Source organism: Calypte anna, chromosome 6, assembly GCF_003957555.1.
Source record: "Calypte anna isolate BGI_N300 chromosome 6, bCalAnn1_v1.p, whole genome shotgun sequence".
In the NCBI taxonomy this organism is placed as follows: Eukaryota; Metazoa; Chordata; class Aves; order Apodiformes; family Trochilidae; genus Calypte; species Calypte anna.
The window spans coordinates 7233608-7257279 of record NC_044252.1 but is presented as its reverse complement, the minus strand read 5'-3'; the positions used below and the strand labels follow the sequence as shown (position 1 = coordinate 7257279).

General features: G+C 40.3%; 1 protein-coding gene across 1 annotated transcript; it reads left to right on the top strand.

Moving 5' to 3' along the window:
* Positions 1–1968: 1968 nt before the first annotated feature.
* On the top strand, positions 1969–21349 carry GPRIN2 (G protein regulated inducer of neurite outgrowth 2). Its single transcript, XM_008501461.2, has 2 exons — positions 1969–2034; positions 19343–21349. The coding sequence occupies exon 2, from the start codon at positions 19359–19361 to the stop codon at positions 21165–21167; it is 1809 nt and encodes a 602-aa protein (XP_008499683.1). The 5' UTR covers positions 1969–2034; positions 19343–19358; the 3' UTR covers positions 21168–21349.
* The last annotated feature ends 2323 nt before the right edge of the window (positions 21350–23672 follow it).

Sequence of the window (23672 nt, the reverse complement as noted above, 5' to 3'; positions counted from 1 at the left end):
TAGTTCTTAGTTTCTACTGGGAAGTTGGAAAATTTGGGAAGAATTTATTTCTTATATAACTCATATACATGAGAAGAAGACCTAGAGTTGCACATATTTTCAATAAGTTAAGCATTTATATATAAATGGCATTTCTTTCTTAAGTAGAAAGATACTGTTTATCTGACAATTGCTTTCTTTGTAAAATTCTAGGTTAGAAATAACAGTGCATCTTATGTTCAATGGAATGTGATGGCCAGTTTTACATTTTCAAGAAGTCTCAGCTGCATTTCACTTGCCTCAAGCATGCATGAAAACACTTGCTATGCTTACTCCTCTGCTTGACTGACTAGAATTATTGTAAGTATCTGAGGATAAGCAAAACCCCAAAACCTGGCACTGCATTCAGAATGGGGCTGGCAGTGTCTGGAGAGCTTCTGACTGGTTATATGCATAGTAGAAGTTAAGTTTGGTTGTGGTGCATTAATTATTATCTTGAAGGCTCTCACAAACTGCACTGAAGTGTTGTCATTCTTCAGAAACGCTCAAAAATACTTTACAATGGAGATATCCAAGACCTGATCCAAATGGACTGTGGCAGATGACATTCAGGCAAATGAGCAGTGTTACCCAGCATAGTGTTCCTGGAGGGCTCTGCTATTCTTGTAGACCAGAACATGTTACAGAAATGCATTAAGCTAAAACCAGCCTGGTTGCAGGTGCAGTTTCGCTGCTTTAAGTGGCTTTGAATCAACAGACAGCAAATTCCAGCCTTCCAGGCTTTGCATATGGAATTAAACACATTCTTACATGTTTAAACCCCAGGTGGAGTTCTCTGGGAAACATGAATTCTAGTCAGGCTGAGCAGCAGTGATTGAACCACTCTGCAAAAATCCATTTGAAAAGCAAAGTTTCCCTTCTTCTGAAAAGGAATTCACCAACACTGTCTGGATTTAGCCTGGTATCTGCTTAGCCTGGTATCTGCAGGCTATTGACTTCTCAGTTTCTTTCAGATGTCAGCTTTGTTAAAGAAAGACACAGAGTAAATTCTCCAGATTTGAATATGAGACATCTTTACACCATTTCTGATTGAAGGTGCAATGAAAAAGCTGTGTGCCAGTTGCATTGTTATGGATGCCCAGATGTGTAACCTCTTGAGGTAAAAGTTGGTGACCAGTATCTTTTAGTAAGCACATTTTGGTGCTTCTAGTGGGAGCAGTAAACCTTGCTGGTTATATCAAATCCAAGACGAGAGAGCTTTGTAACATCCTCCTGTAGAGTGTTTAAAGAAAGACAAATTAAATAATATCCTCCCTTCGTATCCTATGGATGTTCTTGGGACATCACTTGGGCAGCTTGTGACAAGTTTGTAGGATGCATTTGATTGGAAGGGTCATACACTAAGTTGTTCCACAGCTGGCCATGGGCATCCATGGAACACATGGATTCAGAAGGTCAGCACCAACAGCTGCCTTCACATTCCTACTCTGCCTCATTGCTATAACAATCATGGCAAGTAAAATAAAGCTGCTGGAAAGCTGCTGCTGATCTGTGCATAGCTGTTAACCCCTGAAATGGTTCCTGACCTGTAGCCCGAGCAATCACTGAGTGGATGTGTGAGGCTGTGTCTTAGGAACAAAGCCTGGAAGCACATAGAAAATATACTGGTTTTTTCAGCCCATTTTGAAGATTCAGGGAGCAATTTTGTATTCTTAAAAGCATCTGGTGTGTGTGTATGTGTGTGTGGTTATGTATCTTGGTCTGAGCTAGGCATGTTGGGAGGGTACTACTGGGTGAAGCCATAGGAACAAAGTGAGAATGTGCTGTGTTTTACAGGAAAGGTATTAACTCCTTCCTGCACAGAAAGTAAGAGGACTTGAAAAGGTTATTTTCTGATGTTTTGACATCCTTCTTTTTGCACCATCAGACATCCAACAGCCTGCTTTGTTTGAAGCTTTACATGGAGAGGAATAGGTCAGAATGAAACAAAAGCAGCTTGCAGTGTGGAGGCAAGGACTGGTACCCGGGAAGGACTGAGTGGAGCAGCCAATAAAGGTGAGTGAAAGAGGAGACCATTTGCTGAAATGGGCTATCATGTCTCTCCTTGACTTTCCCCAGTGCACTGTGGGTCACATCAGGAAGCTTGGAGGGACCTTGAGGCAGGGTTTCCCTCCTGGGAGAGGACAGGGCAGCAGCACCCTTGGGACCCTGCCAGTACCCTCGGGTAATCCCCTCCTTGCACCTCACTGCCAGTGAGGCCATGCTGGCCACAGCTTCCTGCAAGGTGGGTGTCCCCATGGGATGCACCTTGGTGCTGGTGGGCATCCATTGGGGGGTGAACATGAGCCCCAAGTGCCTGTGCCAGGCATGGTTGGGAACGCAGCCATCAGGGCACGGGACTTGTGGGAAGGCAACTGAGGCCAGAGCTGCAAGCACCCTGGTGTGTGTGCTGATCCAAACTTCTTTTAAGGTCACTATCGTTCAACTGAGATTTGTCTTAGTATGTGGAAACAGGTTCTGGAAAATGACTTGTAACAGAAAATTTGTTCTAGAATGTGTCCTCTCTGTGACAAAGTAGGAAACTGTGTCTAGCATGCTGCTTTTTTCATTTCTCCCTACTCAGCTCAAGCAGTCTCACTCTTTTCAGTCCATCTGGACATCCTTATTCCCAGTCCATGCCTATACAACTGATGCATTCTGGGTTTTGGTTGGGTTTTTATTGCTTTTTTGTTTTGTTTTGTTTTCTTATCACTCTGGATTACCAGATACGAGTGTTTCCTGCTGGCGATTTCACATTTACACAAGGACAGAAACTGAACACATCCAGGGTGCCTAGCTTGGCTCATCCTTTTGTATACCTTTTATAATTTTCCTTTCCTTATCATTTCTATTCCTCTCCTTCTGCTCCTCCTCTTCCTGCCCCTCTTTGCCTCCCCTCCCTGTGCTTCCCTGGCCGCATTGTCAGCTCTGCACAGGCCCAGTTTCTCTAATCAGATGAAGCCGCAGGATTATCTCTCTCTCCCTCCCTCCCTCTTAGACTCCATTTTATTTCCTCTCCAGCCAAGGGGGAGGCAGGAAGGGGCATCACGGTGTAGGCAGTGGAAACCCCATCCTCCAGGCTCCTGCCTTTGATGTTCTCTGATAATCCCTCCTCCTCACCCTTATCCTGTGCTCACCTTGGTGTCAGCAGCACCAGGCGGATCAAGGAGCCCAGTTCCTAAAGGAAATCTGAACTCCTGGCGCTCATTCTCCTCAGATTTCTGAGCATCTGTTTTAAATCCCCTCCAAATAACTTTGACAGGGAAGCTGGATGTGCATTCTCTGAGTAGGGGGAAGGTAAGGACCACGGGAGTCATGCATTGCCTGTTCTCTCTCCTCCTCTAAGGACACCGAATCCTCTCCATTTTGCCAGCAGGTCTGGGAGAGTAACAAAGCAGATGAGGGGAAGGGAGAGGAGCTGCAAAGAGACAGACTCAGGCTTCTGTAAGTGCTGTGTTAGCAGCAGGGGCTTGATAGCTGGACTGAAAAGCCCAGGAAATTATAGTTTACTCTTCTGCTAACACAATGGGAACTATGGCTCTGAGCTTTAATTTAATTTAATGTAGTTGTGGACAAGGTGGGGGGTTTTGTGTGGGTGGCTTTCACTTAAATGTGTATTTGTCTTTCAGCAAGTTTCTAGAATATACTTGTCACTGTGTCTTTGGGGGAGAAATCCCCCCCAGATCCTGATTCTCTTGTTCCTTTGCACACCTGCAAATTTATAAGGATGCTTTTTGATTTTATTGTGTGTACGTTGGGTTTTTGAAACTAAAAAGAGAGAGTAAATTGTATTGCTCTAAACTGTTACCTGTTCCTACTAATCTGCCAGAGAATGGTTTCTCTTGTTTTTATCATGTGTACCACATGTGTTTTTTAAATTGTAAAGAAGCTAATATCCAACACTAGAGAAAAACTGAGGTATATTTCAGTGCCTTATGCATATCAGCTTTGTTTTACACTCTTCTTTGCTAGATAAATGATCGGTCACTATTTAGCATGTTTGATGAAATTTTCTCTTAAACCAAAACGTCTTTTCCAAAGTGAAAAATTTGGTTTGACTTTTTACTCAGTAGAGGAAACTTTTTAAGTCAGAAACCAGAGAAGAAAAGTGTTTTGTGCATATTTTGTAGTTTTATAACCTCTTATTATTAAGAGAAACAATTTGTGCTGATGCACTCCTGGATTTTAGAGGAAGAGGTTCACAAGGCAAGGGAAGAGCAAGCAATTATTTTTGTTTAGAGAACTCTAATCATGAAAGGTGTCTGGGAAGATAACTACTGGATAAATAATTTTTGTAAGATGTTAAGCTCATGCATAAGTAAGATGGTCCCTATAACGATCACTTGCCTCTTTTCTAGTGAAAAAATCTTTTTTCTAGTGACTCATGTTTCAAAGTATTCATCCAATACAAAAATATCAGTGATTTTGTCACACTAAAATGTTGATAAAAGCTCACAAATCATTGTTTGCATGTCTAAGGTGAATTATATGTCTGAATGTTTTCAGGAACTAGATTGCAGTTAAGGTCTAAGTTTGAAGACCTCCATTTGGAGTCTTTGTGTCAAAGAATTAGATTTGGGGAAGGTTTAATTTATGGGGGTGGATTAGATGTGGGGTTCATATTTTCATGTCATGGCTCAGTTACTCTGTAAAGCACTCTTCTCTGATTGTAGGATTTTGTTGATTTTTACCATCCATACACTTGATCTTAGATGTACTCCAGAGAGAGCTGCAACTACAGTTTAGTGTCTGACAGGTACCAAGGGCTGCATAAACAACAGAAGTAATAAACTGCATCTAGCCTGGTGATGTCTGAGTTGGTTTACAATACCAAATGTAATAATTCCCCATTAGGTAACTCTACCAAATCCACATTTTTCCTTCCATAGAGAACTATATATAAAAATACACTTGAAAAATAAAAGTATATGAGGGAGAATGGAACAGATGAAAATCGTTCTTGATGATTATTATACTTCTGAAGTTTAATTTCCTTTCTGTTAAGGCAATGGCAAATGGTAAGGTGGAGGTAGCTTTAAAACACTCAGTTGAATTGAGAAGGTATTTTCTGTACCAGTAAGATAATGTTACACCTGTCTGTAGGCTGGTTAGTTCTGTGCACATCAGCAGCAAAATCCTCTTCGTTCTTCAGCAACTCTCCTAGAGATTAAAGAGGCTGAATTCTCCATTCATTTCTCCTATAGTTAGTTTTTTAAAATGAGGAGGAGTGTACTTGACTGGTCTGTTGTCTGCTTGGATATTCCAAGCAGTTATACAAATTGAAGGAGAATGCAGTCTAGGAAAGATGCTTTCAAAGTCTAAGGAATCTGATGAAGCACTGTTAATGGTATTTATTAAATTTCTGTGTTCTTCAAGTATTTTTTTCAATGCATGAGAAAAAATAAAAGCCCTATTTTTTTATCAAATGCCATAGTTTCATTGCTGCAAGTGACCCCCAAGTCACTGGGCAATGCTTTTATTCCCACAAGAAACAAAAGTTTGTAACCTTTGGCAGATGTAGGTGATATTTGGTGCTGAATGAAAAGAGATGTTTAATACTCTGGACAGGATTATCTGTACAAGGGATACAGTGAGAAGGCAATGAAGTCAGAGACACTAAATGAGCCATTCTCTGGTTAAGATAATTTGATTCAATATTTCTTATGGATGCACTATAAGTATTGAATTAATCTAAAGCTATGCAGCTGATAGTTCATAAGTATGTTATGAACCATCCTTTAGAAGTATCCTCTGATTCCTTGATGGAATGGTGGGGAAGAAGGTGGTCTCTTTACAAAAATGGTTGAAGTTATTCAATTTATCAACTCTAATAAATTATCTTTAAGCAACAGAAACTATAAAAAACACTTTGTTGCTCCTTTGGGATATAAATATTTAGAGCATGAGAATAGGCACAGGCTAACTAAATTAAATTGGCATTAGCCAGCTTTTTACTAGCATGATGTTGAGTTGAGCATTAAGCCTGTAAGTTGTATCCAAGCATTATTCTGCACCAAAAAAAGCACTGTAGGAAACTGGCTAATTTTAAGTCTTATGACTTCCAAAATTATGACTTAATTCAGACACGGTGTAAATTTAACAAAAAACAGAGAAAGGAGGAAAAGTATTTCTCCATCTGCAGAATATTTGCTATTTAAGCTCTTCCAAGGCACACCAGTGTGTGCAGATGAAGGGTAACAGGATTGAGCCAGTTGTAAATCCTTCATTTGACTTGAAGAGCTTTACTCTAGTCCACAATGCACAAGATTGACAGAACCCATTTCATCTGAGCTGAACTGAAAGATTCAGCTTCCTTTTCAGCTCAAACTAAGCAAACCTGGCATGGAAACAGAAGAGATGAGGAATGCTCAAAGCCACCCTAGATCATCTAAACTGGATAGATTTTTTAAATTTATTTGGTTTTAGATTTAAAATTATTTTCTTGCTTTCTGCAAAGAATCTGCTGGGAAAGTTCAGTGTTCATGACTGAAGAGGTTGGATAAGTATATGTTGAAATGTTTCCAAGGAAAAAGATGTCTTGGTTTGGCATTTTTATTTGGTCTTGAATAGCCTCTAAACTGTGGAAGGGGTGGAGTGCTTTTTTTTTTTATTTAGTAATAAAAAAGGTGCTAACAGGTTGAAAAGAAACTTTTGGAGTTCATTGCCTCCTTCATATATATCACCTTATCTGTAGAATACAGAGACCACTTTTGTGGTTCTTTTCAAAAATCATTCCAGTAAGTTTCAGTAAAAGGTACAGGTTCCACTAATCAATTAAACATGGTTTAATATTGCAAAATGTTTGTACATTCCAACTTCTTTGGAGGCTTAAGATGAAAAGCTGTAAGAAAACTTCTTATTGGCAATAACAAATGAAAGCATAAAATTATTAAAACAATAATAAAAAAAAATAGTAATTGAATTGTTCAATTTGGAAGGGACCTTGGGAACTCTCAGCTATTCCAACCTCCTGCTCAAAGCAGAGGCAGCTGTGAGGTCAGACCAGATTTCTGAGGCTTTTGTCCACTTGGGACTTGAATACATTCAAACCAACATTTGAAAAGCAACTTGAGCTCTTGAGTTATTCCAAGTTTATACCCCAGTATTTTGTGTTTCTGGCATTAAATGTTAATAAGGAAGTTCTGCAGCTCATTTTGTGGGTAAGATTAACCAAGAAGAGGGTAAACTTACTCATTTACAAATAGTGAGATACAAACATAACTTTTTGAGGAAGTTCCTCACACACTTTCATTTGACAAAATATTTGGAAGCTTTTGTCTGCTTTACTGTGTCTTTTTTTTTTTTTTTTCCCTTAAGGTCTCCTGTGTCAAATAACCTTTGGGTAGCATCTTGTGAGCATGGGCTCTTATCTAGCCAAGCTCTGTTTGTCTTCTCCCAGTCCTGAGAGAGGAGAGATGTTCCTTTTAGCCACTTCAGATGTTTTCTGAAAACTACAGGTAATATGAGTTTGCCCACATAGGTCTGATTAGACCACAGAGTAATTAGGACAGTGGCTCTGTTGTGAGAGAGATGCTGTACTTTGACACAGTAACTCTTTTTTTATGACAAGATTCCAAGTTTGAAAAGTAAACTTATTTTTCCTGATTCCTCCTCTGTTTATATCGTTTTCAAGCTAGCTTATACTACAGTTAGACAATGAGATCCTTTAGCAAAACTAGGAAATACAATTAGTCATCTTTTTAGTCCCTTTCAATACTCACTTGACTATACATGTGTAGCACCACATATCCCTCTGGCTAGATATTGCTGCTTCTTTTCCAGCTTAAAGATATGTAAAGGCAGCTTGCAGTGTGAACTGAAGACTTAAATTTGTCACAGAATGTCTCTGCTGCATTCACTTACAAACTTTTATTTGCTCTGATGAACTTTTCATTAAAATCTCTCTGGCAATGTAGGATAAAACAGTTTGGAGGAGTGACAGCTCTGCTTATGGAGGTATAATAAATCTACTTAAAACATTGCAATTCAAGATATCATGCATATTATATGTATAATATGATATACAATATATACTTATGATACCTAATTTGATAAACTCCCGTAATACTGGTTTTAAGTGTTTAGCATCCTTAAGATTACTCCTCTACATGTGATGTTGTGAAGCTGGAGGAGGGAGTGCTTCAAACAAGTGCTTTTGAGGCATGGATAGTATCTGAACTTTACTGGTAGGATTGATTTTCTGCAAATGCAACAGGAATTTTATATGGACCTGTGCTCTACTTATTTTTTAAAGCCAAATATTGCAAAAGAAGGGTCGGACTACATTCTTCTCAATATCTTATATAAAATAACTTCCTGGGATTTCAGAGTGCTCTCAATCATTAATTTAGTCTTTAAATGTCTACATCAGGGGCTGCTGCATATAATCCCTGAGTCACAGTTGAGTGAACTGAGTCACAAAGTGAATGACTTGCTCAGGGTCATATAGGATGTCAGTGAGCACAGGCAGAATTAGAAGGGATTGTTTCCTCTTTCTAATTACTCAGCAATCAGGTTTTTTATAATCTAGAAGTCAGTCTTCTCCCTACTTAAAGCAATTTCTGGAGGTAGATGGATTGCCTTTTCTCCAGGGTCTCATGTACAGTTCATAAACACTGTCATTTAAATAAAGAACTCAAGCTTTTTATAGTGTATAGTGTTCAATCCCAGGCAAAAATAAGAGAACAAGAAGTTAGGATAAACCACTAGGTCTTGCTAGATAAATTGCCAAATTTTTTTGGCAGAAGAGAGATTTAACTTATCATATATGGTAGAAGAATGAGTCATCTTTGATTGTTCTGGTGAGGAATCTTTCAGTCTGTAAATACTGTCTTCTTTCATCCTAGGAGAGATGGCTGAGGAGCTCCAGCTTACTGTCACTTTTGTTTGTCATTGTTTGTTGCTGTTTGACACAGCTGTAAGAATTGCTATCCTTCTGTTAATGTGAAAGCCACTGTACTTGCAGCTGTAGCTACTCAGTATTTTTAAGGCAGATTTGAGCTTGCTTTGCCTCCCACCAGTTATAAAGCTGTGACTGCTGATGGCATAACACTGAGCCCAAGTGAGTGAATTTTCCTGGGATGCTGGGGGTGTTAGACAGAGGCCAGGTTCTTCATTCTGGCTCCCTGCACACTACATGTACATCAACCTGCACAGGTTGTGTGACAGAGCTTTAAGTGTCAGATGCATGGTCAGTTGTCAGAGTGGAATATCTCATCAATGGCTCTTACATTAAAAAGTAACTACAGTGCTGAATTCTAAAGTTAAAGCCAGGATATCCATGGGGCAAGGAGGCTAAGCCAAGCTAAGTACCTTGCTTCCCTCTACCTGTTGCTAAGCTTTCAAGCAAATAGCAGTGATGATTATTTGAATATTTCCTAAGACACATGAATTGGCAGGTGGATATTTTAATCACTTAGCCAGTTTGGGTAGAACTTGTTATATGTTCAGACTGCTGGCCTCTTGTAAACAGATTGCATTCATGTGTAGCTGTATTCCCTGGGTGTGAGATTGGGAGCACCCCATAGCCAGGTCCTTGGTGTTCTATATGATTAAGTTTGTGATGCTTTGCAGGGAACTGAATTCAGCCAGTTTGCTGGATTAAGCCTCTTATGGATAGAGGCTTGCTGAGCAAGCTATGGCCATGTGTTTTTTGCAGAGTTCCATATCAGGGGGGTTGCTCTGGGGATGGTCTCTTCACGAGTGAAAAGTGGATCCAAAAAGGGAGCTCTGAGAAGGATGAGTCTCTTAGTACCTGCCTGACCCTGCCCTCCAAATTGGTCCCTGTGATGGATTAGGATGCGATTGTCTGCTGAGAAGGGGAAAGGGTTCACTACCCTTCGTCTATTTGAAATAAATCCAAATGTAGATAGTTCATTGCAAAATTTGTTCATTAAGACAAGTTTCTACTGAAATTATTAAATGTTTTTCTCTGCCAGTGGATATCAGTAGCCAGCAATTCTTAACAGCATAAGCCTGGCAGCTGAATTAACAGCTCTGTTTTGCATGGAAGGTAATTATATTAATGTACCACTTATGTAGGCACGCACTGTTCACTGAAGCGTGGTTCTAGATCAGTGTTGCCTGCTGTCATGATATTTGATTATTTATTTTTTTTTTTAAGCCACAGCTGCTGAAAACAGTTGATTACCATGATATCAGCATGCTTACAGAATCACAGAATGGCAGGAGTTGGAAGGGACCTCTGGAGATCATGTAGTCCAACCCCTGTGGTAGAGCACATTCACCTACAGCAAGTAGCATAGCATTGCATCCAGGCAGGTTTTGAGTATCTGCAGAGGAGAGCCCACAGCCTGTGTGGGCAGCCTGTTCCAGAGCTCTGTCACCCTCAAACTAAAGAATTTTTTCCTAATATTCAGATGGAGCTTCCTGTGTTCCAGTTTGTACCCATTGCCCCTCATCCTGTCGCTGGGCACCACTGAGAAGGGTCTGGATCCATCCTCCTGACCTCTGACCTCTGCCCTCTAGATGTTTATAAGCATTAATAAGATCCCCTCTCAGTCTTCTACAGGCTGAACAAACCCAGGTATTTCAGCCTTTCCTTATAAAATGCTGTAATGAAAAATTTTTAAGTCTTCTGACTGAAGAACCAAGCTTTGAAAGTGAGTTGTCAAATACAGTGAGCATCAAGTATGACTGCACACTATATTGTATTTTAGCTCCATCAGGTATATTGTAGAGCAGCTTGCATGTGGAGGTAGGCCTCTGTGCATGGAGACATGGTGGGAATGGGAGGATGAAAGTTTTTTAAATAAAGAAAGGTAGCAAAGAGGACACATAGTTGTACAGTGTCATGTGGTGGCGTCAGGACTACATCCCAACACATGCCACCTTTGTAATAGAGTTCACCCCTCTGCTTTCCCAATAATTTATTTACAGCCCATGTGAATTCTTATTTCTGGGAATTCAGCTACTATTTCATTAAAATAGTTTCCTTTGGTTCATCTTTCTCATGGTACTTTCATGTTATCCTTTTTCATTTTATGATTTAGACTTCCCAGCACTCCTTTCCTGGCTCAAGCTCTGTGGGCTGCCCTTGTTTCTTTATTAAAAGTAAATGCTTGTCCTCTTGCATGACTTTTCTTAAGCCATTGGAATGATTGTGGACACAGTGGCCTTGTCATTCTGCCTTGGATGTGGATGTATCTGTGACTGTTTGAATCTATGCACTTTCTGATTTGGCAACTATTTTATTAAATCCTGGTGAAGTAATTTGTAATCAGGCTATTCTTGATAACTTCAGCTTCTGAGGGAAGAGCTCTCTCCTTGGGTCCTAAACAAGGAAATAGCTGAGGTTCTTTAATACTCAGTAACAAAGGGCACTCTTTTCATCTTCTTGCTGATCAGTGCGGAGAGATACCTGACCAGTGTGCTCAGATTCAGCTGGGGGAAACAAAGTCAGGGCTGGAAATTTCAAGGGAAGCCTGACAGGCAAAGTGATTTTAATAAACAGAAATAAAAGTTATGACTAGTCAGCTTCTGTGTACACAAGAGACACACAATCTCTGCTTTTGCTGTTCTGAATGCTGTGTTGTAACCCTTCTGCTCTCATGTTTACTGGCCTGTCAAATGTCCTCTTCTTCCTACAAGTGACTTATGATCCCCATCACATGCCCCACACTTAGCAATGCTGAACTTAAAAATAATCCCTTGCATTCACACACACAGGATGCACTTGCCTATTGTCTGCATCTGACAGTATCTGTAGGTGCCCAGATCATTTTGTCTCATAGATCTGTCTGATACTTGGAAATGTTATAAGATAGCCTGAAGTATTTACAAGAGGGTATTAACAGACTGACCTGAGCAGGGCAGAGTTAATTTACAATGCTACTCTGAAACTGAAAGCCCTAAGGGAGGATGTTGGATTAAAGGTTAAGTAATTGATTCTGATTCTGTATTCTAATTGTACCCAGTTATGTATTAATCTAATTGCATCAGTGTAGTTGGATTTACAGAATTTCAAGACAGGTCTCGAAGTTCTCTGCTGAGTGCTACCTTCTCCCTTATTTTATTTCCTGTATTTCTTCCTTTGCCTTACGCCTCACAAGGTACAATAATAATTAAAAATCCAAAACCCCAATCTCAGACACTTGAATCACTAAGCTTTTTACCACGGCTAATGCTGTTTTGCCAGTGCTTTTCAAATGGTTTGACTCCCTCCCCAAGAGTAGATGTTAGTCATTACTGTTAATGAACTATTTCAGGGGAGTGTAATTAGAGGCCATCAGGTCTCTTAATACTACTGTGTCAGTATAATACTACTACTAATAGTAGTATACTACTAATAATAATACTACTCTTTGTGCAAGTAAAAACCAGATCTTTCCTACTGTTTCCAAGTTCCCAAGAATTCTCAACGTGGCCAAGCTGGGACAAATTTTTAGACATGACCATTCTTGATTTTTTTAATTTTGGCTGCATGAGTCTCTCTCAAATGAGTACAGCTCTAAAAGAAATCATCATCACTTTAGGAGGATGTTCCTTTTTGTCATTTTGCCATGGTAAATGTATGTAGGTGCCAATAAGGAAGACACATTGCTTGAAATACCAGGACTGATGAGCACACACTGGGAATATGCTGTATTGCTTCTGGTACCCAAGGTAACCTGGCTTTTTAGGCATAAATTTAGTTACTTCTCTGTGTGTTGTCTTCTGTCTCAAGCAGGTGTCAGTAGTGCTTATGGCTGCTGCCCCTCAGGTCATAATTGAAGTTCTGTCATTTTCACCATCAACTGCTTTTGCCTTTTCAAGTTTATAACTGTGGTGTGTGTAATAAGATTAAACACAGATAAGAACCCACATAGAGCAGCCTTCTATTCAAGTAAATCTTGAATGTTAATTAAAATGACACTGTTCTTGTATAAAACGTGTGCATGTGTCGTAGAGCTTGGTGCTGTTGCAGAAGTTCCTTTTGAGTCTTATCAAGCTGATTATTACAGGGGTTATGAAGTGCTGATGCACAGTGGGGCCAGAATGATGCAAATGAAGGGCTGAATTCTGGGCAAAAACCTTGCAATCCCCCAAGGCTTCATGGCTTTTCAAAAGGTGCTGGTGCTCACCCCAGAGAGTGCTGGGCAGTATCTGAAAATATCATTGGCATCATTGCCATCATTTGGCATCATCCAAAAATGTTGGCATTGATCAGATCACCTAACTCTTCCAAATCACACACTTGAATATTAATGCTCTCACCCCTGATTTTATAATTTATTTTGCAGTCAGGTGCTGGTTTTGAAAGCACAAAATGAAATGTATGAAGAAAAAAAAAATTCTGTTTAGGAAAGTGAAAAATAGCCTGTAGTCACTATTACAAGTCTTACTGATTTGTGGGTTGACCATCATAGCTATATAGAGCACAAGTAAGCCTTGGAAAACTTATTAAATGAGTCTCTGGAATTGCATGTGCTTTTCTAGTGAATAGTATTAAATTTTAAATTAAATTCTTCTTTCTCTTTTCTCAAAATCTGCAACTAATTGAATTTAATTTGTTAGGAAATTCATACTGCACCACAATATGTTTAGTTACTGTAGTAAGAGTACTTACAAAAGAACACTGTCAATGTGGTACAACTTGCTAAGTTGTGGTGCTCAGATAAAGTAGTCCTGTCCTGGGAAAAACAATCCAGCAGGTAAGTTCCTCTTCTGGCATTTTTGTAGCTTCTTTCTGTGCTTGATGGAGAAAATGCAAATGTGGCTGGATTTCTTTTGTTATTAACACATCATCTGATGTTGCTATCCCATGTTATAATCCTCATTATGAAAACTGTGATTATTTTTTGGTGGATGTTTTGTTCATCCCATCACTCCTGTGAAGCCTGCCAATGCAGGGAGGAAGGTAGTTACTACCAAATAGGTGATGCAGGAGCTAAATATTGTCATGCTGGAATATCAAATGTAGTATTTTATATCACATGAAAGCTTGTTCTCTTTATTGATGTGATACTAGGGATTTATTCCACTTTGTATCCACTGGTGTTTGTTGTCAAAATTGTAATTACATTAATGCAGTATAAAAATATTGAAGAATTTTGGAATAACAGTTAATTTACCAGTGAATTCCTTTCAATTGATAACATACATTTTATATTCTGAGACTAAACATACTGCTGCACTAAATGGGTCGCAACTTTAATCATAAGTCACAGCAAAATACACATTTGTTGCTTTAAAGTGATTCAGTGGAATTAATGAAAGCAGCCTATATCCCCTCATAAGCTATCTGAAGCTAGGCCAAAAATAGTGGATGTTAATTCCATTTTTATCCTAATCCTTTCTCTGCTTGTCTAACAATTTTCTATATATTCATAGCAGGGCATCTGCCTCAAAGTTCATACTTTCTTGTTTCTGTATTCAGGTGCAGATTTCCTTTGAATTTCCCAGTGGAAATCTCTAAGATAACTCAGAATCTATAATCAGTATTTTTGAATAAAATTATTTTGCTATAAATTATGTATTTAATTTTTAGATAGCAAAGCTAAGCCAAGTAGTCTTCTTCACCCAATATCTGCACAGTCGTTTCACATCCCTGAGTACTCACTAAGAGAGCAGTGTTTATATCCATGTTTCACGTGGGTGATACTTTCCTGAGTAGTTGCTTCAGAAAATGCAGTAACAGTGCATCTCTGTGAAATTATAATGGAGAAGCCCCACATTTTGTGGGTTGTTTTTTGTTGTGTTTGTGGTTTTTTGGTTTTTTGTTTTGTTTCTTAAGTTTGTCACACCATTCCCTGTGCCTGTCCCCAGCCACTCCCTGGTATAAGCACTGGTATTCCCATCCAGAATCTCCTCCTTCCTGCCCCTTCTCAGAAGTCACCAGCTGGATATTGTCTGTAGGAGTTCATGTAGGAAGTCCAGCACCTCTATTTGAGTTTACCTGCTTGGGTGTTCCCTAGTGAGTGTCACTTCCACAGGGATGTACATTTACGTGTAAGAATTCTTGCATACCCTCAGTTTAGGAAGGATATTGAGGTCCTGGAGCAGGTCCAAAGGAGGGCAACCAGGCTGGTGAAGGGACTCGAGCACAGATCCTATGAGGAGAGGATGAGGGAGCTGGGGCTGTTCAGTCTGGAGAAGAGGAGGCTCAGGGGAGACCTCATCGCTCTCTACAACTCCCTGAAAGGAGGTTGGAGCCAGGTGGGGGTTGGGCTCTTTTCCCAGGCAACTCTCAACAAGACAAGAGGGCACGGTCTCAAGTTGTGCTGGGGGAGGTTTAGGTTGGATATTAGAAAGAATTTGTTTACGGAGAGGGTGATCAGACATTGGAACGGGCTGCCCAGGGAAGTAGTGGATTCTCCATCCCTGGAGATATTTAAAAAGAGACTGGATGTGGCACTCAGTGCCATGGTCTAGCAATCACAACGGTGTTCAAGGGTTGGACTCGATGATCTCTGAGATCCCTTCCAACCCAGCCAATTCTATGATTCTATGAATCAGCAGCAGCATTGTATGTGGGAAATGGAGAGTTTGGGGAGGTGCAGGAGGACTGCATGCCATTGCCAGAGCCTTAGGAAAAAGAGCACCACTTGTGCAGGATTGCTCTGGGTTTATGCCACTGCTGAGCTTGTGTTTCTGCAAAGAGGAGAAGTTTTCTGTTTCATCCCTGCACTGGTATTGGTGACCAATGTCAATTAGGGTAAGAAGGTGTCATGGTTTGTGGCATGCCCTCTGCTCCTGTGAAATGCTGTGCCAACACTTCGATGCAGCAGAGGTGAGGAGGGGCTGGGTTTGCCAGACTTGGATCTATTCTGCAGCAGTCACCCTCCATGCAGAGCTCCACCTGCACAAGTTTGGCTCAAGGCTCTGCCTCTGTGGTTGGGTAAGGGCTTGTACGTCTTTCCAGAGTGGGGAAAAGAACCAGGGAATGATGGAGCAAATAAATAGGTGGCCTATAAATGGGGAAATCTTCAGGTTGTCTGGGGAAATGAACTTTGGATTTCAACACAATAGGAAAGTGCATTATTCTAAAGGAAGCTGATTCATTTAAATGGGGCTTTGTTTTCTTTTTAACCCTTTTTTTCCCCCATCCTAAAGTATCAGGTGAGATGCTTGCTGTTACTTAACTGGTAATTGTTCCCATTATTTTTAAGGTCCCAAAGACATAGGATAATTATTATAATTGTGCTAGCATGGAACACCAGTCTTCCTGAACAATGTTGTTTAAATGCTGTTAATAGTTGCTGGTTACAGCCTTATGGATATATGTGTACACATGTAATCTATGTTGCATAGGCCCGTGTGTGGTCTTGATGTCAGCTGGAGCCTTTGGTGGGGACAGGGCAAAAATAAATCTCTTCAGAGTTCTCTTTGAAGGTTTCATTGCAAACATCACGCTGGGTGTTGTTTTCAGTCCTGTCAATAGACATGGACTCTGTTCCTTCACATTCAGGTGATAAATCCATCTCAAAATTGCTTCACTTCAGGTACAGAGGTTTCTGTTGTAGTGCAACGTAAAGAAAGCAAATAGAGGCCTTGCTGTCTGTGTATATATACATATATGAACCTTGTAAACTTTGTGAGAGAGGTCCTCAAAGTTTGCACAGCCTTGTATCATCTGTTACAGGACGTGCTGGAAGCTGTCTGTCACCTGAGGTTCAATATTTGTGACTGAGGATTTCCATTAGTAAATGTTGTTTCACCCCAGTGTGTGAGGGAGCCTTTGCAGGTGTTATCTTCTAAAGAGATTAAATGTAAGGTCTTCACCTTGCAGAGCTATGCTCTGGTGTTTAATCCTATTGACTCCTTTGAACTCTGTGGCAGGCTATACCCTCATGTGTGAGTAGCTGCAGTGCATGCTGGAGGAGATGGGTGAAGTGCTTTAAATCTGACACTTTTTACAGTTTTTACTTCTTTTCTATGTGTTGAGTGAGATTTTCTGAGGGCTTTTGAAAAAAATGCAGAAATACACTGATGGCAAGCCTGTCAAGAAGTGGTTGCTTTTGACTGCAACTGCATCCAGCAGTGCCTCTAGCCCAGAAATTTGGAATTTTGTTCCTGGAAGAAAATATGCTTTTGTGTTGTCCTTAGATGCCACCAGATAGTGAAGTCCCACAGGCCAGAGAGGCTGCATGGCCTCTGCATACAGAGGAGGCTTGGTTCACGTGGGGTCTATAATATGGAGTTTGGCTTCTCACTGAAACAGCATGTGTGGATGAGGGAAAACTGCCTTTTTTTCTGCATGTAGTCCAAATTGGAGTGAATCCTAATGCTAGAAGATTCTGTTGCTGATTGCAAGCCCCTACAACACAGCCCACAATGAGAAGACTATCAAAGAAAGGATTGCAAATATTGTTATTTTTTTTAATGTTGTCTTGCTCAATTTAATTTCATTATGGAAAGCAGCCAATGCAAGTGTATTTAGGTGGTGGGAAAACTGCAACCTGAACTATGAGCTTGGCAGAGCTAACAAAGAAGACAAGCACTGATAGTAGTCTGGATCAGCAGTAAAGCCCTGGGTTTGTGGATGGAGCAAAAGACATTCTCTTTATCAGTTATGCTGGTAGATGATTCTTTGAGTCTGCATATATCATATTAAAAGGATCACATATTAAAAGCTTTACCCAGAGAGGTTTGAATGTCAGCCCTTGCAGCCACTGCTCTCCTGGTGTTATAAGTGAACTTTCCTGTTACATTTACAGAGTGCTTTTGTTTACCATATGTACCTTTCTGGTTCCACACACTGAGTTTTTACTTCAGCAAAACAGTTCACAAGAAATAGTGAAGGTTTCTATAGAAGTCCTGCTATGGAGGCAGGGTGTATAGAGTGCATCTGAGGGAAAGAACTTGTGATTTTTACCATACTCCTACACAACACAATATCAAGTAGTACTTCACCTGAAAGCAATTAGTAAATATTCTAGATTTTTCTGTTCAACAGAATGGGTTCTTTTAGGGAAGAGATATATTCATATGCATTTGTGTAGATAGGTATAGATATGTAAGTGCATTTCAATAACTTGATTATGCAAATGTTGAAAGACCTCTCTGACACCAAGGGCGTGTGTGTACTCAATCCTTGGAAGATCTGATTTGGTCAACAAAACCTGATCACTAAGATAGATTCAAAATCTTCAATTACATTTTCTCTTACACGTGGAAGTGCTCACATAAATGTTAACAACATGCAGGACACTGTACCAGCCAGTAGGAGCAAGTGTTTTCTAACAAAAGAAGTGACAGAGTACACTTCAGAAAGGACAGAAGAACAACAATACTTCAATCAAAGATTTCCTTGTTTTGTTTTTACCCTGCTTCTGGTACAGTGAGTATGTTCCCTCCACAGCCACTGTGTATTTGTGGATTCCCAAAGGTGATTGGCACTAGAAGCCCAAACCATGCACTGAAGCATGTTCTATTCATGGACCATGTGCTAAAGATGCTGACTTTCCACCCAGCTCAGTGGTTCCCAGGGGATTTTCACCTCCAGCTCTTAACTGCATCCCTCTTTTGATGCTGCCTCCTATCATGTCAGCACAAGCTAGAAAGCCCACTAAGCCTGTTGTGGACCAGCTGGGTATTTTTTGCCCCAGTGTTACTTGTTCTGGGAATACTGGCACTGATTCCACACAGCCCTGGCAGAGCTCATTTCCTTGAGTCTCATGTCTTGTCTCCTCTGTCACAGGGGATGAAAACAGGTTTGTGCACATCTACTGTATGTGTGGACTCTGGGAAAACAGTTGGCTAAGATAGTGATCTTCTTGTGAAATTAAATCTAAAGGAAGGGTAAAAAAATCTATTAGGAAGGGTAAAGGGGAAAAAGAGAACTTTGGTTGTTGAGGCTTTGCTAAGGTTTGAAAGCTCTGGCTGTGACTGGGTAACTTTGGAAATGGCTCTGTCAAAAGACTAAAACCCAACCAGATTTTTGACAATACAGTTAACATCACTGGCTTAACAACCTTGTGGTGAAAAGGTATCATCTTAAAAGTGCTTCAGATTTGGTTAAGTTGTGTGACATCTCTGGATGTCCCAAAAAATGGGTCCATTACATTCAGGGGAGATGATACTTGGTGATGTTGTTATTGTTAAAAGGTAGAAACCAAGAATATTTTTTTTTCTCTTTGTGTTTTAATAAATGGAAAAACCCTAGCATTTCAACAAATCCTGAATCTAATTCAGAGAAAAACCCTTTGAGGAAACTGAAAATGGCCAGTCTGAGTAGACAGAGACTACAGTGTAGTGGTTTTTAGAATATATTTGTGAATTGTGAAAAGCAAGAAGTCCAGGCAGAAGGTCAGTGGAGATCATAGTTTCCAGTGCATTTATTTGCTTCTGAAGTTGCTTTTTTTTCCTCCACCCTTTCTTGCAGATCTCTCTTTTTTGCCATGTCAGATGACCACCACAAGCTCCACACCCATTCCTACCAGGATGCACTAGATTCTGCTTGTGATGGTCTCTTGAATATCAACAGTCACCCCCTGTCAAAGAGCTCCTCAAATCTGGCCTGTACTGGGCTATCAAGTTTACATGGAAGTCAAAGCAGCAAACAGGAGCTGAAGAAAAGTCACAGTAGTGCCATATGCCATATGGTGGGAAACCAGAGTGATGCCAGGAGTGTGCCAAGCACCCGAGGGTCCTTCTCACAGCCTGGCATGATGGGGCTTGGATCACCTGTTGAAACTATGAGTAATCAGTCAGCCAATGATGATTCACAGAGCAGAACTAAGAGTACAAACCATTTTCCTGTTGCTGAACAGACCCCATCATCCTGGGAGGTGGGAGACATGAAGATGTGTGTAAAGAGCAGCACTGTTGAGAATGTTTCTTCAGCCTGCGTTGTACATCAGCAAAGCACGTGTGAGATGGAAGAGCCAGGAGCTGCTGGACTTCAGAGAAGACACTCAGACCTAACTTGCAGTTGCAAACAGCAGAATTATGTCACTCACACAGAAACCAGTGCTGCTCACTCCAGCCTAAACTCTCCCAGCTGCAGATATGGTCCATCAGTGGCTGGGATGTGTTTCCAAACACAGAAATATGGACCAGAAATAAATGCAAATACTTGTCACTATCAAAACATTGTGACTCATGTTCCAGTTCTACCTAGAGACCAAAAAGTACCCACAAATAGCTTTGACAGTGGTGGTATTCCACGTAATACCACTGTTTACACAGATCCTGGAACATTTCACAACGCTGTTCTAGGATCCCACATGCCTGGGAATGGCTTCTCAAACAGGACAGCGTTCAGTCAAGCCACTGGGATTATTCACGGTGGTCTCATTTACAGTGATATTCCAAACTCTGCATACTCCCCCATGTTGATGACAATTCATAACAATTCTGCAGGGCCCTGTGATGTAAGGCAGGACCCTTGTATGAAAGTAGATGCCACCATCCCTGCTTACTGCCATTCTTTGCCCATACCATCTATACAGCTCGTTCCACAGTTGGTGTGCTCAGTTAGTGAGTCAGGAAAAGAGCAGGCAGCACCTGGCTATGGTCATTCTTTTTCCACTTCAGACATTCTGTCATATCCTAAGCTGGTGTCTTCAGTAAGTGAATCAGGCCTGGATGCCAAGAGAGTCCTGAAATGCTGTAGCATTCCCAGAGAACAACCACAACCTGCTCAGCACTGCGCTCAGCAGAAGAGAGCTCCTCCAGAAAAAAAGGCTGCCTGCCTTGCCTTTACCAGCCAGCAAGGTGCAGACATGGTAATGACTACAAAAGATATGTGGACTATGACCTCTATGAATGATTTAACCAAAGGGCTGCAACCAGCTCTGGAGCGTAGAGATGCTGAGGTACAAACTCTTCCAATCATGGAATGCAAGTCTGTGGCAACAAGCCCAGCAGCTGCAGCTGAAGGTCACTCACACGTGTTCCCAGAGGTGAGTCTGGAGCAAGACTTGGAGGGCCCCAAAACTCCAGTACGTGAAGTGAGATGGGATAATGAAGGAATGACATGGGAAGTGTATGGGGCATCTGTGGATCCAGAAGTCCTTGGATTAGCCATTCAGAAACACCTTGAGATTCAAATAGAACAATTCCAGACAGAGCCTGCTCAGCTGCCCGAGAAAAGTAACGAGGAGCCACCTTCTGATAAAACAGAGAAGAAAAAGCCCTTCAGAACAATGATGCATTCCCTGAGATATCCAAGTTGTTGTGCTCGTTCCAGTACTGCAGTGGAGTGAACACAGATGTAGGACATGGGACAGCTTTGCTGCTTTTAAATTGTAAATAAATGTTAACTCTAAAGTTTTAACAGAGTACGTGCAGACAGTGCACTTCAGGATAAGTGGGAAAAGTTCAATAACCATCAAATTCACATTAAAGCAAGGAAAATGCTGTGGTTAGGCCATGGAACAAAGGACATAAGGTCATACCTATAACCTACCATATGAATGCTCTTGACTGTATTTATGTAGCAATGTTTTATTCTTCTATATTTGTTTTAAGTCATATTGTAAGGAACAAGGCTTTTCTAAATGATGCATTTTTTTTAAATAATGGTGACTTTTTCTCTATTTTAATAATTAAAGGTTAGAAAACAAAGTTGGAAAATGATACTTTAATCAAAGTTGTTAGCTTTCAATCTTACTCCCTTAAATTGCTCTGGGAGCTACTTTGCTGTTTCTAGGAATATTGCCTATAAGCCCACTTTAATTGTGGACAAAATGACAAACCAGTGTGATGCTGTATGACAAAGAATTGTAATTGTTGCTACGTAACTCTAGGAAGTAATTTTGGTATTGCTAGTCTGTACTCTTCCAAGCTGATGTACAGTTGGAAGATGCTTCTTCACCTTTCAAAATAGTTTGTAGTTACAATGAATTACACTGTAAGTATCCAGAACTGGTGTTTGCCAAGTGATTGACACTAATGTACAGTACTACCAAAGATGACTGCTAAGGTGAACAAAAGCTGTTCAGATTAGTGCATCACATTCATACCCAGCAACTCATAAGCAGTTTTGTTTTTCTGATATTAAAAGTAACTTCCAGCTAGTTCCTTTTATGTGTGTCTATCCTGAACAATGGTTATTTTGTTGTTGCATAAAGACATTTTGCATGTAAACTTTGCTCCTCTGGTGTTCCCTCTCTGGTCTGACCTCAAGCATCTACGGAAAGTGAGACTTTGTGTCTTCCCCAAGCTACAGCTCTAAGGTTGGTTGTCCTCAGTGCCTCTGTCATATGGGCAGCTTAAAGATTTATTTTCTCCCAAATGCAACTTTACAAATTATTTCACAATGAGAAGGCTTTTATGATACTGTAATGCAGCTGTGGTTTAAGTGAAAGGTTTGTCAAGGAAGCTGAGACCTATTATTTCCAGTGTCACATACAGCCTTGGGTCAATATCAAAGATTTTTCAGAAAACCAGGAATGTGCAATATTTTTTTATGAAGTGAGACAAGGAACATCATTTCTGTCTCAAAAGAAAACTTGCAATGTCAGAGAACTTACTGTCTTCAAATGTGTGTGGTTGTACTTCTGTGGTTTTGGTTTGGGTTTTGTTCCTATAAGTTAGCAGGGCTGTCTACGTAATGTTCATCTAACATGTGTGCATGCAAAGAGCCCCTGATGCTTAGGACAGCTTTAAAATTTCATTTAGAAAATCCTTAATTATGGGACCTGTGAGCTGGGATATTCTGTAATGAAATGCTAGGAAGATGATAAAATAGGACCAGTATCAAACTGGTCAGAAATAAGTGATTTGCAGGAGGGACTGGAACACTAATGCAATGTCCCTTGAGTTCTTTGAATCTGAGCTGGTCCAACTCCTGAATTTCATGTATCTCTGGTGTGGTTTGCCTATGGTTTATGCATTGGTATATTTGCTATTACAGCACTAAATACTGATTATCATTTGTGGGTGAGAAAAATAAATTGCAAACAAATCACACCAATTATTTTCTTATCAAGAAAACCAGATACTCATTACTGGGATTGTGAGTCTTTAGGATACTAACTGGAGTCATTGTTGGTAACAAAAGTAGTGTTTGTGTTTGAGAATTTTCTATACTTTTGGAAAGGACTAAAATACAACTCATATTAATGGAGATTTAAGAGGGAGAGGAACCTAAACAAAATACCCTCTGAATATTAACAATACAGATAAAATAACTTGTTTCATATGTATGATGGATACCTCTTTAAAAAGTGAATTTGGATTCATTTGCATTTGGGTTTGATTGTTTTTTTTTAAAGTAAATACAGTCAGGCGTATATTAAGTATTCTTCATATTAGTGCTCTGTTCATGTATTACTTTTGTAAATGTGAAAATACCATCTATGTTTTTTAATGTTTTCTAACTTAAGAAAATGCAAATCCATTTCATTGTACTTTTAAATATAAATAAAGTAGAAGGAGAGCTTATACTAGTTTCATAGCTAAGCGGGTTGATGTGTAGCACAGATGCTTGTCAAGCTAGGATGGAATCAGGGTGTGTTATTTTCTTGAGTCCATTTGAAAACCAGTTTTCTTTGCATCACTTTTCCTCTGCTCCCCAGCCTGTATGCTTGAGGTGCCTTTTACAGATCATCAAGTTGGGGGTGCCTTTCCCACAAATTCAGAGTGAGGGCTGCACTGGCACACTGGAAACTTAGTCCCTTTGCCTCAGTGCTCCTTCTTTCCCTTGGAAAAGGGGGACAGCCACCTGGTAATGCAGTATTGTGTTTAAGTTGTCACCCCTCGATGCT